The 15011-nt window shown below is 43.9% G+C and overlaps 1 protein-coding gene across 9 annotated transcripts in view; it reads left to right on the top strand.

Moving 5' to 3' along the window:
- Positions 1-15011, top strand: part of PHF14 (PHD finger protein 14) — a 276270-nt gene that overhangs the window by 88270 nt on the left and 172989 nt on the right. For 8 of the 9 annotated variants that reach the window (XR_012320018.1, XR_012320019.1, XM_073677292.1 and 5 more), the window contains one exon: positions 10854-10994. Coding sequence is in view for 7 of the 9 variants with exons in the window: in XM_073677292.1 (XP_073533393.1) it covers positions 10854-10994 (141 nt within the window). In the remaining 2 variants the exon portion in view is untranslated. The remainder of the gene's footprint in view (positions 1-10853; positions 10995-15011) is intronic. The other variant, XM_073677290.1, reaches the window with a different exon arrangement.

Raw genomic sequence — 15011 nt, 5'->3', positions numbered from 1 at the left:
GTATTTCATACGACAGCAAATTCATGAATCTGCTTTATATGTTTATAGAGCTGGATGCAATGGTGTGTGTTTTTTTTTTTATATTTTTTATTTTATTTTTCTTGCTTTTGTTTCTGGTATAAAATCAATAACAATAAAGCGGAGTCACCAGACCGCAGCACTGCCGTACATACAGCAAATTAATTACACCTCATTTCAATTTTAAGTGAAATGAATAGACTTTGCCTTTATCTGGAAATCCATATTACTAAAGAGTATGACCAGCTGCAGCGCACAGATTGATCACATCTGCTTCTCCTGCGGAGAGGGGATAGTTGTCGTGACGGGGGGATTTTTTTTTTCTTGAATATACCAACTTGTATCTCTTAAAGGGGAAGTCGGTATTTGAGTCTAAAGATATTCAATGGCAAGAATGTGATAAAATAAAGTTTTTCTAGGTGTCAACAAAACTTCTGTTTGCTCTTTGACACATCAATCCTATAAAACTGCTAGATGTACAGTGGGGAAAATAAGTATTTGATACGCTGCCGATTTTGCATGTTTTCCCATCTCCAAAGAATCGAGAGGTCTGTAATTTTTTTATCGTAGGTCACTTCACCTGTGAGAGACAGAACCTAAAAATAATCCAGAAAATCCCATTGTATGATTTTTACATAATTAATTTGCATTTTATTGCATGAAATAAGTATTTGATACAATAGAAAAACAGAACTTAATATTTGGTGCAGAAACCTTTGTTTGCAGTTACAGAGGTCAGACGTTTCCTGTAGTTCTTGACCACTCTGCAGCAGGGATTTTGGCCCCCTCCTCCATACAGATCTTCTCCAGATCTTTCAGGTTTCGGGGTTGTCGCTGGGCAACAACGAGTTTCAGCTCCCTCCAAAGATTTGTTATTGGGTTCAGGTCTGAAGACTGGCTAGGCCACTCCAGGACCTTGAAATGCTTCTTACAGACCCACTCCTTAGTTGTCCTGGCTGTGTGTTTCTGGTCATTGTCATGCTGGATGACCCAGCCATTACCCATCTTCAATGCTCTTACTGAGGGAAGGTGGTTGTTGGCCACAATCTCGCGATTTATGACCCTTTCCATCATCCCTTCAATGCGGTGCAGTCGTCTTGTCCACTTTGTAGAAGTATGTTTCCCCCACCATGCTTCACGGTTGGGACAGTATTCTTAGGATTGTACTTATCCTTCTTCTTCCAAACACGGCGAGTGGAGTTGATACCAAAAAGATCTATTGCGGTCTCTTCTGACCACATGACCTTCTCCCATGCCTCCTCTGGATCATCCAGATGATCATTAAAGTTCTCCAAACGGACCTGGACATGTGCTGGCGTGAGCAGGGGGACCTTGCGTGCCTGCAGGATTTTAATCCATGACGGCGTAGTGTGTTACTAACGGTAATGCTTGAGATTGTGGTCCCAGCTCTCTTCAGGTCACTGACAAGGTCCTCCCGTGTAGTTCTGGACTGATTCCTGACCTTTCTCAGAATCATCCTTTCCCCATGAGCCAAGAACTTGCATGAAGCCCCTGACCGAGGAAGATTGGCAGTCATCTTGTGTTTGTTCCATTTTCTAATAATTGTGCCAACAGTTGTTGCCTTCTCACCGAGCTGCTTGCCTATTGTCCTGTAGCCCATCCCAGCCTTGTGCAGGTCTACAATTTTGTCCCTGGTGTCCTTAGACAGCTCTTTAGTCTTGGCCATGGTGGAAAGGTTGGCATGTGATTGATTGTGTTGACAGGTGTCTTTTATACAGGTAACAAGTTCAAACAGGTGCAATTAATATAGGTAATGAGTGCAGAGTGGGAAAACTTGCAAAATCGTCAGTGTATCAAATACTTATTTTGCCCACTGTATTTGTAAAAAGTGACTTTTCTTTCCTTCCTGTTTTATCCCCACCGTGATTCTATTAAAGCCAAAGTAGGAGGAGAAGCTAGCTACTGTTTCTAACTTTTAGCAACTCACTGCCTGGAAAAACATGACTCTGCTCAATCTCTTCCAGTCTACACAGTGTAGTATAAGCAGTAATGGGACACTTTGCTGTGTCTCCAGGCCAAAGACAGCATCTACTTTCTGGTGCGGTCTTTGACCTAGAGACCAAGCAAAGCGTCCCATGACTTATAGGGTGCACTACACTGTGTAGACTGATGGAGAGTTAGCAAAGTCATCTCAATATTAGGAGAGAGCGTTTTGAATAACACATGCCTGTAAAGCTTTCTTCGCAGCTATGAAGGGAGGCTCTGCTTCTGTTTTTTTCCTAGAAAAAATAACACAATGTGTTTTTTTTTTTTTTTTTGCGAGAATGACAGATGCTATGATTGAAACCTGTCCAATCCCAGTAGCGTCACATTCGTTGCTGCACACAGTTAATTTACGTTGTTTTGGCTGTTCGTTGAGCACTACTGAAATGTGAACAGAGCCTATTAGAGACCAATGATGAGATGACTCTGCTGACTCTGTACCAGTCTACACAGCACAGCCAACCATATAAGCTGGCATGGGATTTTCTTTATCTGGTCTATCAGAGAGACTAGCCCCTTTGCTTTTTAAGTTCTCCTTTGCTATGAGATTTTCTTCCTTTCAAGTTTGATAAACTTTGCGATGGAGGCTTAAAGCGCACCTGTCAGCAGGATTGTGCTCAGTAAACTACATACACTGTCAGGTGGGCGACATTACACTGATTAATATGATACCTTAGTTGATGATATCCGTCCTGTGGTTCTTGTGTAATCTTTACTTTCAGTTTGGAGATAATGATATGCTTGTGCTTTGGGGCGGCCTGTGGGGGGCGCTCTATCTGGTGCTCTACTTACATATTCATTTGTATGCTCTTATGACAGCTCATTGTGTCTTCACTGACCTGCCTCCTAGTTTACCTAGCCCCGCACTACTAGATGCCTTATGTAAAAATAGAAGGCAGGTCAGTGCATAGTGGTGAATATGTAAGCAGAGCACCAGATAGAGCGCCGCTCCGGAGCACGAGCACATCATTATCTCCAAACTGAAAGTAATTACACAAGAACCACAGGACGGATTTCATCAACCAAGGTATCATTTTAATCAGTGTAATGTCGCCCACCTGACAGTGTATGTAGTTTACTGAGCACAATCCTGCTGACAAATGCGCTTTAAAGGGATCATGCACAACTTATTTTTTTTTAACTAAAAAGAAAAGAAAAACAAATCTGGTGGTCCTAAAATATAGAAAAAAAAAAAGAATAAATACTGTCACTCCTTTTCGTCTTTAGTTGGGAGGGGTTGGGGAATGTGATTAATGCTTCAGCCAGTCAGCATCTACTGACTTACTGCAGTGGTCACAGCACTAGGAGACTGTTTGTTTTTTCAGACTTAGACAGGACCTCACAAATTGCAACCAGACAGTAGCTGCTGATTGGTGGCAGCTGTCCCCTGCCCCTACCGCCAGAAAAGGATGCCGAGAGACTGCGGGCGACAAAGGAAAGAAAAGCGAAGGAATGGCCTCCTAACATTCAGTTTTCAGTTCTTTAGGCTATGTTCACACATAGCACCAGCCTTACAGGAAGTCAGTATTTAAAGGGGTTTTGGGTAAACCTCTGTCCCCAGGTGCAGTTTGTTTTAGGAAGACAAATTTTTTCTTTAATCACCCTCCCCAGGTCCAGCACTAAGTCTCCGCCGCTGCTCCCGTTGCCTGGTATTGTCCTCAGCGCTGACGTCACGTCAACACTGCAGCCAGTAACCACCACTGCTATCAACTCGGGGAGAGCTGCTGAGCTCAATGATTGGCTGCAGCGCTCTCAACATCATGTCAGCACTGCAGAAAATAACAGACACTGGGAGCAACGGCGGAGACTCCTCGTCGGACCTGGGAAAGGTGTGTAAAGCACAGTTTTTTTTTGGGGGGGGGGTGGACAGACGTTTTCTGAAACAGAAAACCACTTTAAAGACTGAAGTATCACAAACTACATGTAACTCCTGCACACGGAGTATGACGGACGCCATGCGCTGATCTGCTTTACTTTTCCTGGCGCTTCTTCTGTGCCGGGTCCGGGCGTTCAGGGCTGATTTCATTATCTGTATTTGTGCTTACTAATGCACATCGTCAGGGTCTGAAGCACAATGTTTGTTTTTAGATATTCCACCTCCCAGAAGACCCTAAGGGCAAAAAAACAGGTGAACGAACCCGAGCGACAGAAGCTCATTAAAATGAGAGTTCCACATCTGCACAGACGGCGTTACCGGCTGACAGATACAAAGCCTTATCAATTATGTAACACCCCAATACAGTGTCACACAATGTCCGCAGTCCACTAAGTGGCCCCACTGACCAGAATAGGGGTGCGGGGGGTCCTGAACGGTTTTATACAGGTGCTGGGTCTCGCTGCTCTTGAATCAGAATTATTTGACTTCTTTGCCATCCTCGCTGCTCGTGATGTGTCTGGCGGAGGAGAAGGGGCAGCGTATAGATGGTGTAATTATATCGTATTACTTGTTATGGGGTCTGTCGTCCTATGCTCCAGGGTATTTAAATAGAATCCAACACCAGATACAGTAATAACAGGATAAGCAAATGTATCTGCACATTACTATAGTTAGATTACAGATACACTATGTAGAAAGTTAATTCTACAAACATTACATTACTTATCTTGTGTTATACCCCAGAGCTGCACTCACTATTCTGCTGGTGCAGTCACTGTGTACATACATTACATTACTGATCCTGAGTTATATCCTGTATTATACTCCAGAGCTGCACTCACTATTCTGCTGGTGCAGTCACTGTGTACATACATTACTGATCCTGAGTTGCATCCTGTATTATCCTCCAGAGCTGCACTCATTATTCTGCTGGTGCAGTCACTGTGTACATACATTACATTACTGATCCGGAGTTACATCCTGTATTATACCCCAGAGCTGCACTCACTATTCTGCTGGTGCAGTCACTGTGTACATACATTACATTACTGGTCCTGTACTGATCCTGAGTTACATCCTGTATTATACTCCAGAGCTGCACTCACTATTCTGCTGGTGCAGTCACTGTGTACATACATTACATTACTGATCCTGAGTTACATCCTGTATTATACCCCAGAGCTGCACTCACTATTCTGCTGGTGCAGTCACTATGTACATACATTACATTACTGATCCTGAGTTGCATCCTGTTTTATACTCCAGAGCTGCACTCACTATTCTGCTGGTGCAGTCACTGTGTACATACATTACTGATCCTGAGTTGCATCCTGTATTATCCTCCAGAGCTGCACTCACTATTCTGCTGGTGCAGTCACTGTGTACATACATTACATTACTGATCCTGTACTGATCCTGAGTTACATCCTGTATTATACCCCAGAGCTGCACTCACTATTCTGCTGGTACAGTCACTGTGTACATACATTACATTACTTATCCTGTACTGATCCCGAGTTACATCCTGTATTATACTCCAGAGCTGCTCTCACTATTCTGCTGGAGCAGTCACTGTGTACATACATTACATTACTGATCCTGAGTTACATCCTGTATTATACTCCAGAGCTGCACTCACTATTCTGCTGGTGCAGTCACTGCGTACATACATTACATTACTGATCCTGAGTTACATCCTGTATTATACTCCAGAGCTGCACTCATTATTCTGCTGGTGGAGTCACTGTGTACATACATTACTGATCCTGAGTTACATCCTGTATTATACTCCAGAGCTGCACTCACTATTCTGCTGGTGCAGTCACTGTGTACATACATTACATTACTGATCCTGAGTTACATCCTGTATTATACTCCAGAGCTGCACTCACTATTCTGCCGGTGCAGTCACTGTGTACATACATTACATTACTGATCCTGAGTTACATCCTGTATTATACTCCGGAGCTGCACTCACTAATCTGCTGGAGCAGTCATTGTGTACATACATTACATTACTGATCCTGAGTTACCTCCTGTATTATACTCCAGAGCTGCACTCACTATTCTGCTGGAGCAGTCACTGTGTACATACATTACATTACTGATCCTGAGTTACATCCTGTATTATACTCCAGAGCTGCACTCACTATTCTGCTGGTGCAGTCACTGTGTACATACATTACATTACTGATCCTGAGTTACATCCTGTATTATACTCCAGAGCTGCACTCATTATTCTGCTGGTGGAGTCACTGTGTACATACATTACTGATCCTGAGTTACATCCTGTATTATCCTCCAGAGCTGCATTCACTATTCTGCTGGTGCTGTCACTGTGTACATACATTACATTACTGATCCTGCGCTACATCCTGTATTATACTCCAGAGCTGCACTCACTAATCTGCCGGTGCAGTCACTGTGTACATACATTACATTACTGATCCTGAGTTACATCCTGTATTATACTCCGGAGCTGCACTCACTAATCTGCTGGAGCAGTCATTGTGTACATACATTACATTACTGATCCTGAGTTACCTCCTGTATTATACTCCAGAGCTGCACTCACTATTCTCTGGTGCAATCACTGTGTACATCATTACATTACTGATCCTGAGTTATATCCTGTATTATACTCCAGAGCTGCACTCACTATTCTGCTGGTGCAGTCACTGTGTACATACATTACATTACTGATCCTGAGTTACATCCTGTATTATACTCCAGAGCTGCACTCACTATTCTGCTGGTGCAGTCACTGTGTACATGATACATTACATTACTTATCCTGTATTATACTCCAGAGCTGCACTCACTATTCTGCTGGTGCAGTCACTGTGTACATACATTACATTACTGATCCTGAGTTACCTCCTGTATTATACTCCAGAGCTGCACTCACTATTCTCTGGTGCAATCACTGTGTACATACATTACATTACTGATCCTGAGTTATATCCTGTATTATACTCCAGAGCTGCACTCACTATTCTGCTGGTGCAGTCACTGTGTACATACATTACATTACTGATCCTGAGTTACATCCTGTATTATACTCCAGAGCTGCACTCACTATTCTGCTGGTGCAGTCACTGTGTACATGATACATTACATTACTTATCCTGTATTATACTCCAGAGCTGCGCTCACTTATTCTGGTGTGTAGCAGCGCTCACCATCTCTGCAGTATATGACAGCCGGTTTGGTGGGCTCTGGGTGTCTGATCTCTCATTGCTGTCCTATCCTGATATACACTGCTCAAAAAAATAAAGGGAACACTCAAATAACACATCCTAGATCTGAATGAATGAAATCTTCTCATTGAATACTTTGTTCTGTACAAAGTTGAATGTGCTGACAACAAAATCACACAAAAATCATCAATGGAAATCACATTTATTAACCAATGGAGGCCTGGATTTGGAGTCACCCCCAAAATTAAAGTGGAAAAACACACTACAGGCTGATCCAACTTTGATGTAATGTCCTTAAAACAAGTCACAATGAGGCTCAGTATTGTGTGTGGTCTCCACGTGCCTGTATGACCTCCCTACAACGCCTGGGCATGCTCCTGATGAGGCTGAGTATTGTGTGTGGCCTCCACGTGCCTGTATGACCTCCCTACAACGCCTGGGCATGCTCCTGATGAGGCTGAGTATTGTGTGTGGCCTCCACGTGCCTGTATGACCTCCCTACAACGCCTGGGCATGCTCCTGATGAGGCTCAGTATTGTGTGTGGCCTCCACGTGCCTGTATGACCTCCCTACAACGCCTGGGCATGCTCCTGATGAGGCTGAGTATTGTGTGTGGCCTCCACGTGCCTGTATGACCTCCCTACAACGCCTGGGCATGCTCCTGATGAGGCTGAGTATTGTGTGTGGCCTCCACGTGCCTGTATGACCTCCCTACAACGCCTGGGCATGCTCCTGATGAGGTTGCGGATGGTCTCCTGTGGTATCTCCTCCCAGACCTGGACTAAAGCATCCGCCAACTCCTGGACAGTCTGTGGTGCAATGTGACGTTGGTGGATGGAGCGAGACATGATGTCCCAGATGTGCTCAATCGGATTCAGGTCTGGGGAACGGGCGGGCCAGTCCATAGCTTCAATGCCTTCATCTTGCAGGAACTGCTGACACACTCCAGCCACATGAGGTCTGGCATTGTCCTGCATTAGCAGGAACCCAGGGCCAACCGCACCAGCATATGATCTCACAAGGGGTCTGAGGATCTCATCTCGGTACCTAATGGCAGTCAGGCTACCTCTGGAGAGCACATGGAGGGCTGTGCGGCCCTCCAAAGAAATGCCACCCCACACCATTACTGACCCACTGCCAAACCGGTCATGCTGAAGGATGTTGCAGGCAGCAGATCGCTCTCCACCGCGTCTCCAGACTCTGTCACATCTGTCACATGTGCTCAGTGTGAACCTGCTTTCATCTGTGAAGAGCACAGGGCGCCAGTGGCGACTTTGCCAATCCGGGTGTGGCAAATGCCAAGCATCCTGCAAGGTGTTGGGCTGTGAGCACAACCCCCATCTGTAGACGTCGGGCCCTCATACCACCCTCATGGAGTCGGTTTCTAACCGTTTGTGCAGACACATGCACATTTATGGCCTGCTGGAGGTCATTTTGCAGGACTGTCAGTGCTCCTCCTGTTCCTCCTTACACAGAGGCGGAGGTAGCAGTCCTGCTGCTGGGTTGTTGCCCTCCTACGGCCCCTCCACGTCTCCTGGTGTTCTGGCCTGTCTCCTGGTAGCGCCTCCAGCCTCTGGACACTACGCTGACAGACACAGCAAACCTTCTTGCCACAGCTCGCATTGATGTGCCATCCTGGATGAGCTGCACTACCTGAGCAACTTCTGTGGGTTGTAGAGTCCGTCTCATGCTACCACGAGTGTGAAAGCACAACCAACATTCAAAAGTGACCAAAACATCAGCCAGAAAGCATTGGTACTGAGATGTGGTCTGTGGTCCCCACCTGCAGAACCACTCCTTTATTGAGGGTGTCTTGATAATTGCCAATGATTTCCATCTATTGTCTATTCCATTTGCACAACAGCATGTGAAATTGATTGTCAATCAGTGTTGCTTCCTAAGTGGACAGTTTGATTTCACAGAAGTTTGATTTACTTGGAGTTATATTCTGTTGTTTAAGTGTTCCCTTTATTTTTTTGAGCAGTGTATATAGATAATTAGTTTGGTGTGACCGGTAAACCCCTTTAAATTCTATCATTCTCTTAAAATCGGTTAGATGTTTTTATGTTATTTTTTTTTTTTTCTTCTATTGTTATTTTTCCGTTATTACAATTAAATAACCATCGCTCCGTGAAAAGCTTTTTAACCTTAGTTTTTTTTTTCCTCCCGTGTCCTGCTTTCGCACTTTCTGAAAATGCCAATAATCCAAAGGCTACGGCCGGTGCACAGACTCTCCCAATGTTCAGCTCTCATCCGGACGTCTGCTCTGCTCTTTAAGTGCAGATTGTACCTTCTGATTCATGTTCACTCAATTCCCGGCCTCATTGATTCGGTCTTTCACTTTTTTTTTCCCCCCTTTTCTTTTTTTCTTTCTTTTTCCATTTTGCTCGAAGATAAACCTGGGAAAGCATCTTGTAAATAGGACACGGCACCTTTTAATAGGTTCTCTGTTATCATGAATTTAGGACGAGGAGGGTCACTTATCAGCAAGCTTTATAGACCAAGAGGGCTCGCTTTTACAAAGACATGAAAGGTCACGGGGATTATGGAAAAATCAGATATTTGTCACTTCAAGAATCGTTACTATAGCCTATAGCTTTTTTTTTTTTTTTTTCTTTTTTTTTAACACTTCTCAGGGCACAAAATGGGTCAGTACTCAAGTGGACTTATATTCACTAAGAGGAGCTGAGCTGCTGAGACCCTACACTGAAGGCTTATCAACCCTGCCTGCTTAGATTTTTGGATGTAAAGGGCGACTACATTTTTTGCAGATTACGTGTTAAAGTAAGGCTGATTGTAGGATATGTGACTTAAAGGGGATCTGTCTGTCATGAAAAAGGCAAAAATAAAGTGACAATAGATGAAAGTAATAAGACTTTTCTCAAATGTATGTCATTAGCAAATCAGATTATTTTCCCTACTATTACAGGAATAAAGTTTTTGCTTTTACCGTTGTCAGCTCAAAGATGAAATGATAGTCTCTTCTCTGCGGGGTATCGACTGCATGGGGTTGGTTAGTCATTATTGATCCGAATGGCAAAGGGAATCCTTGTGCTTAGATGTATCAGGATTTGTCCTGTTTCTCCGTTTGTCAAATCTAAGGCCCATAGGAGTTTTTATTCACCTATATTCTCATAACTTTACCAGAAGCAAATCACAAACATGGTGAATTAATTCACTAATCCATCAATGGGCAGCATATTGGCCAATTGCATGTTTTTCCCACCTTCCATGAAAAGCCTAAATTTTATGGAAGAATGTTATATTAGCCATGTAATAAGAATAATATATCTGTCTATTATGCAGCCTACATGGGAGAGGAGGACAAAACTGCTTCCAAAGGGTTCATTTGGAAGAGGAGGACAAAGCTGCTTCTAAAGGGTTAATTTACAAGAGGAGGACATAGCTGCTTCTAAAGGGTTAATTTGCAAGAAGAGGACATAGCTGCTTCTAAAGGGTTAATTTGCAAGAAGAGGACATAGCTGCTTCTAAAGGGTTAATTTTAGGGTTGAGCGAGTATGTTCTGTCTGAGTTCTTATGGAGAAAACATAGTTTTTAGCAAAACTTCATGTGGACCATAAACACCAATGATCGGATGCGTTGGAGGAGAATCCTCCACCATAAGATTCGGCTTTGTCCTGAATTTGGAGCCGGACTGGTTCCTTCTTAGATTTTCCTTCTGTACGGTTAAGATAAAGACTTTAGTGTCAGTGATGGTTCTGCATAATGTCTGATATTCCTCCCGTTTGTTTCAGAAGCTTTGCGTCAGAGGAAGGCGGAAAAGCTCCCAGTTAAATTACGAGTTATCAGAGGAAGTAAAGAAGGAGAAGCTGCCAGATCCGGCCAAGCGAGCAGAGGTCCTTCCCGAACAGGCTCCGCGGAGTGAACTGTTGTCGGTAATGTGAACACTTTTTTTTTTTACTTTTACCTGTTACTCCACCATCCCGTTAATATTTCACCCTAAGGGCTGTCACATTTGGACCCATCTCGTCCTTTCTTATCGACCTCAGAGCTTCTTGGCCTTTGACTTGTTTTATAAAGTAGGAATAACTTTTTATCCCCTGCAAGTCCAGGCATCGTTCTTGTTCCGTTTTTACCTCTTCTTCCAAGAGCGATAACTTTTTTTTATTTTACTGTCGACCTGGTCAAATGAGGACTTGTTACTGGAAAGCTGGGAAAAAAATTCCAAGTGCTGCAAAATTGTAAAAAAAAATAAAAAAAAGTGCCACAATTGTTTTTCTTTTTCTTTACCATGTTCACTATATGGTAAAACTGACCTGGCAATCTGATTCCTCAGGTCAGTGCGATTACACAGATATCAAACATTCATAGTGTTTTTTTCTTCAAGTAGTGAAAAAAATGTAACCAAAACTTTTTTTTTTGCTTGTCGCCATTTTCCGACACCAGTAACTTTTTCAATTTTTGGGCAATGAGGCTGTGTGAGGGCTTATTTTTTGTGCCATCAGCTGACTTTTTTTATTGATACCTTTTTGGGGTAGATAATGTTTTGATCGCCTCTTATTGCATATATATATATATATATATATATATATATATATATATATATATATATATATATATATATATATATATATATATATATATAATATATATTTTAAATATCTTTAAAAACCTTTTTCTTACATTTCTCTGTATCTGTCAGTCCCCTTAGGGGACTCGAACTTGCGATTTGCCTGCGTGCTTCTGCCATACACAGCAATACGAACATTACTGCTCTATATAAGAAAAATCACGGTCTGCTATGAATGCCATTAATTTAAAGAGTTGGTTACTCTTTAATAGCATATGTCATAACTTTATAAAATGACCTCTTTTAAAAGGGTTGTCTAGATCTTGTTTAAAAAAATATATATACAAAATAAAAAATAAAGGGACTACTCACATCTCCGTTTGTAAATGGGTATCGGGAGTGAGAGCCGTCGCCCAAACGCTCGTTGAGCTGATCGCTATCAGGTGTATGGGCACTTATTGGCTGTGGAATACTTTAGGAGTTTAAAAGAACCCTGGTGTAACACTTCTTTAGTCAAAGATGTTCTTCCTCGCCTCCTCCCCCCCCAATGATCTAGGTGTGACTGTCTTGCTCCACTATGTCTGTTATATGGCGGACGATACCAGCCAAACCGTATTTTGTACGGTGGTAAGTCCTATTAAAAATGAAAACTCCCGTTCTCGCTCTTCTGGCTTCTTGTATCTCGGGTTCTTCACATGAACCATTGAGAGACACATTTGTGCTGAGCCCCGGGATTGTATTGTCGTCTGGGATGCGCTCTTATAAATTCTTCCTAAAATAAAAAAAAAAAAACTAGCGTTCCCAATCAGCGGCTATTATGTTTCCGCTACTCCCCAGCGCGCTCTAATAAATAGATGCGGTTGCTACGTAAAGAAAGCGATTGCCTTGTTAATTTGTATGTTTCTCAATTTTGCTGCCGCATGGATTTTATTTTACATTTTGACTTTTTTTTTTTTTTTTTTCTTTTTTCATTATTAAAATATTTTGTAAGATCATTTACTATATAAATATATATAACCGTTTATAAAGCTCTGTATAAACATATATAACAGTTAAAAGAATGTGGCCGGGAGAGTGCAGATCGCGTGACTGTCCACTTTCAGTGCCGCCAGCAGCGGAGAAACCTCTTGCCACTCAGTATGTGTGATATGAGGATTTATAAGTCTGCAGTCACATAAAGTAACTGCAGACTAGTAGACTTGACAGCCCCTTTAAGTGTACACATCCCGAGTCCACCATTTGGCGCATGCGCACTGAAAACTATGGCAGTACCCTTGGTTCTTTATGAGCATACGTCAGACAGTCAGTTCGATGCATGCAATAGTAAACAGTTTCTAGTGTGCATGAGCAGAGCATGTGCACTTGATACTATATCTTGGCGCATGCACACTAAAAACTGTTACAGTACATATGGGTTTAGTGCGCATGCACTGGATGGCCACTTTGGTGCATGCGCGTATCATATGCGCTCCATCTAACAAGTCCTGTGGGTCATATGATGTGGCATCAAGCACTGAAGGATCAGATGTCTTGGCGTCATGTGCGCATGTAATCGACCATCTGGCGCATGTGCACTAAATAACAAGTGTAACGTAACATAGTGTCGTGTGCTTGCGCTAGACTCTGTTTGGAGCATGCGCACTAAATGCTAAATAATAAAAAGGCAGCACATCTGAGACTTGCACTAAAAACTGATGATTGGAGCGTGCTTTTAGTCATGAACATGAGTCGCGTAATGAAACGTCAAGCCCTGGGGGACTTAATGTGCTATCTTTATATGCTAACCCGTGCGCATGCCTCAAATTGAGCGGTTGGCGCATGCGCACTGAAAAACAATTTCTAGTGCACTTGATACTAAATGATAGACGCACACATGGGCAATGGATGAGTGGGTTCTTTGATGGGTCATCTACAACTTCAGTTCCAAAAAAGAGTAATATGTAAAGAAAACACGACACATTCTGCGTTCTGCTGTGAATAAAATATGGCGACGAGAGATTTCCAGATCATTGCAATCTTGTTTTTTTTGCATTTTACACAGCGGCCCAAGTGTTTTGGAATTGGAGATGTAAAACCCCAGGGTTTTAATTTTGCTCATAATGAGCAGAGAGAGAGGCAGTAACTTGCTGATTCATTGGGACTCACAAAGAAGACGAGAATGGGCTTCTGAAGTGCCCCAGTGGACTGGAGCGATAGCCGCACACATGCACCAGTGGCTCATTCATTGTCTGTGACGCCGATAGCTCAGCACTGCGCTTCACTATCCCTGGCAGTATCATAGACCATGAACAGAGCAGCGGTGTGCGTGCACCACCATCTCTCCATTCAACTCTGCACGAAAAGGGCTGTTTCCACTATTTCCATGTTCATAGGTGGATATTGCTGTTGACCTATTCCTTTTAACATTTTCATCTGTTTTAGATATTAACACTCTTCCTCCCTTTGTCTTCTTCTTCCTCCCTTCCTCTTCCTCCCTTTGTCTGCTTCTTCCTCCCTTTGTCTTCCTCTTCCTCCCTTTGTCTTCCTCTTCCTCCCTTTGTCTTCCTCTTCCTCCCTTTGTCTTCCTCTTCCTCCCTTTGTCTTCCTCTTCCTCCCTTTGTCTTCCTCTACCTCCCTTTGTCTTCCTCTACCTCCCTTTGTCTTCCTCTACCTCCCTTTGTCTTCCTCTTCCTCCCTTTGTCTTCCTCTTCCTCCCTTTGTCTTCCTCTTCCTCCCTTTGTCTTCCTCTTCCTCCCTTTGTCTGCCTCTTCCTCCCTTTGTCTGCCTCTTCCTCCCTTTTTCTGCCTCTTCCTCCCTTTTTCTGCCTCTTCCTCCCGTCGTCGTCCTCTTCCTCCCGTCGTCGTCGTCCTCTTCCTCCCGTCGTCGTCGTCCTCTTCCTCCCGTCGTCGTCGTCCTCTTCCTCCCGTTGTCGTCGTCCTCTTCCTCCCGTCGTCGTCGTCCTCTTCCTCCCGTCGTCCTCTTCCTCCCGTCGTCGTCGTCCTCTTCCTCCCGTCGTCGTCGTCCTCTTCCTCCCGTCGTCGTCGTCCTCTTCCTCCCGTCGTCGTCGTCCTCTTCCTCCCGTCGTCGTCGTCCTCTTCCTCCCGTCGTCGTCGTCCTCTTCCTCCCGTCGTCGTCGTCCTCTTCCTCCCGTCGTCGTCGTCCTCTTCCTCCCGTCGTCGTCGTCCTCTTCCTCCCGTCGTTGTCCTCTTCCTCCCGTCGTCGTCGTCCTCTTCCTCCCGTCGTCGTCGTCCTCTTCCTCCCGTCGTTGTCCTCTTCCTCCCGTCGTCGTCGTCCTCTTCCTCCCGTCGTCGTCGTCGTCCTCTTCCTCCCGTCGTCGTCGTCCTCTTCCTCCCGTCGTCGTCGTCGTCGTCCTCTTCCTCCCGTCGTCGTCGTCCTCTTCCTC

This window comes from Phyllobates terribilis, unplaced genomic scaffold (assembly GCF_046119375.1).
Source record: "Phyllobates terribilis strain yellow unplaced genomic scaffold, ASM4611937v1 Scaffold_4__5_contigs__length_816908805, whole genome shotgun sequence".
Taxonomy (NCBI): Eukaryota; Metazoa; Chordata; class Amphibia; order Anura; family Dendrobatidae; genus Phyllobates; species Phyllobates terribilis.
Note: the sequence above shows the minus strand (reverse complement) of the source record. Positions and strands in the feature narration are given on the sequence as shown.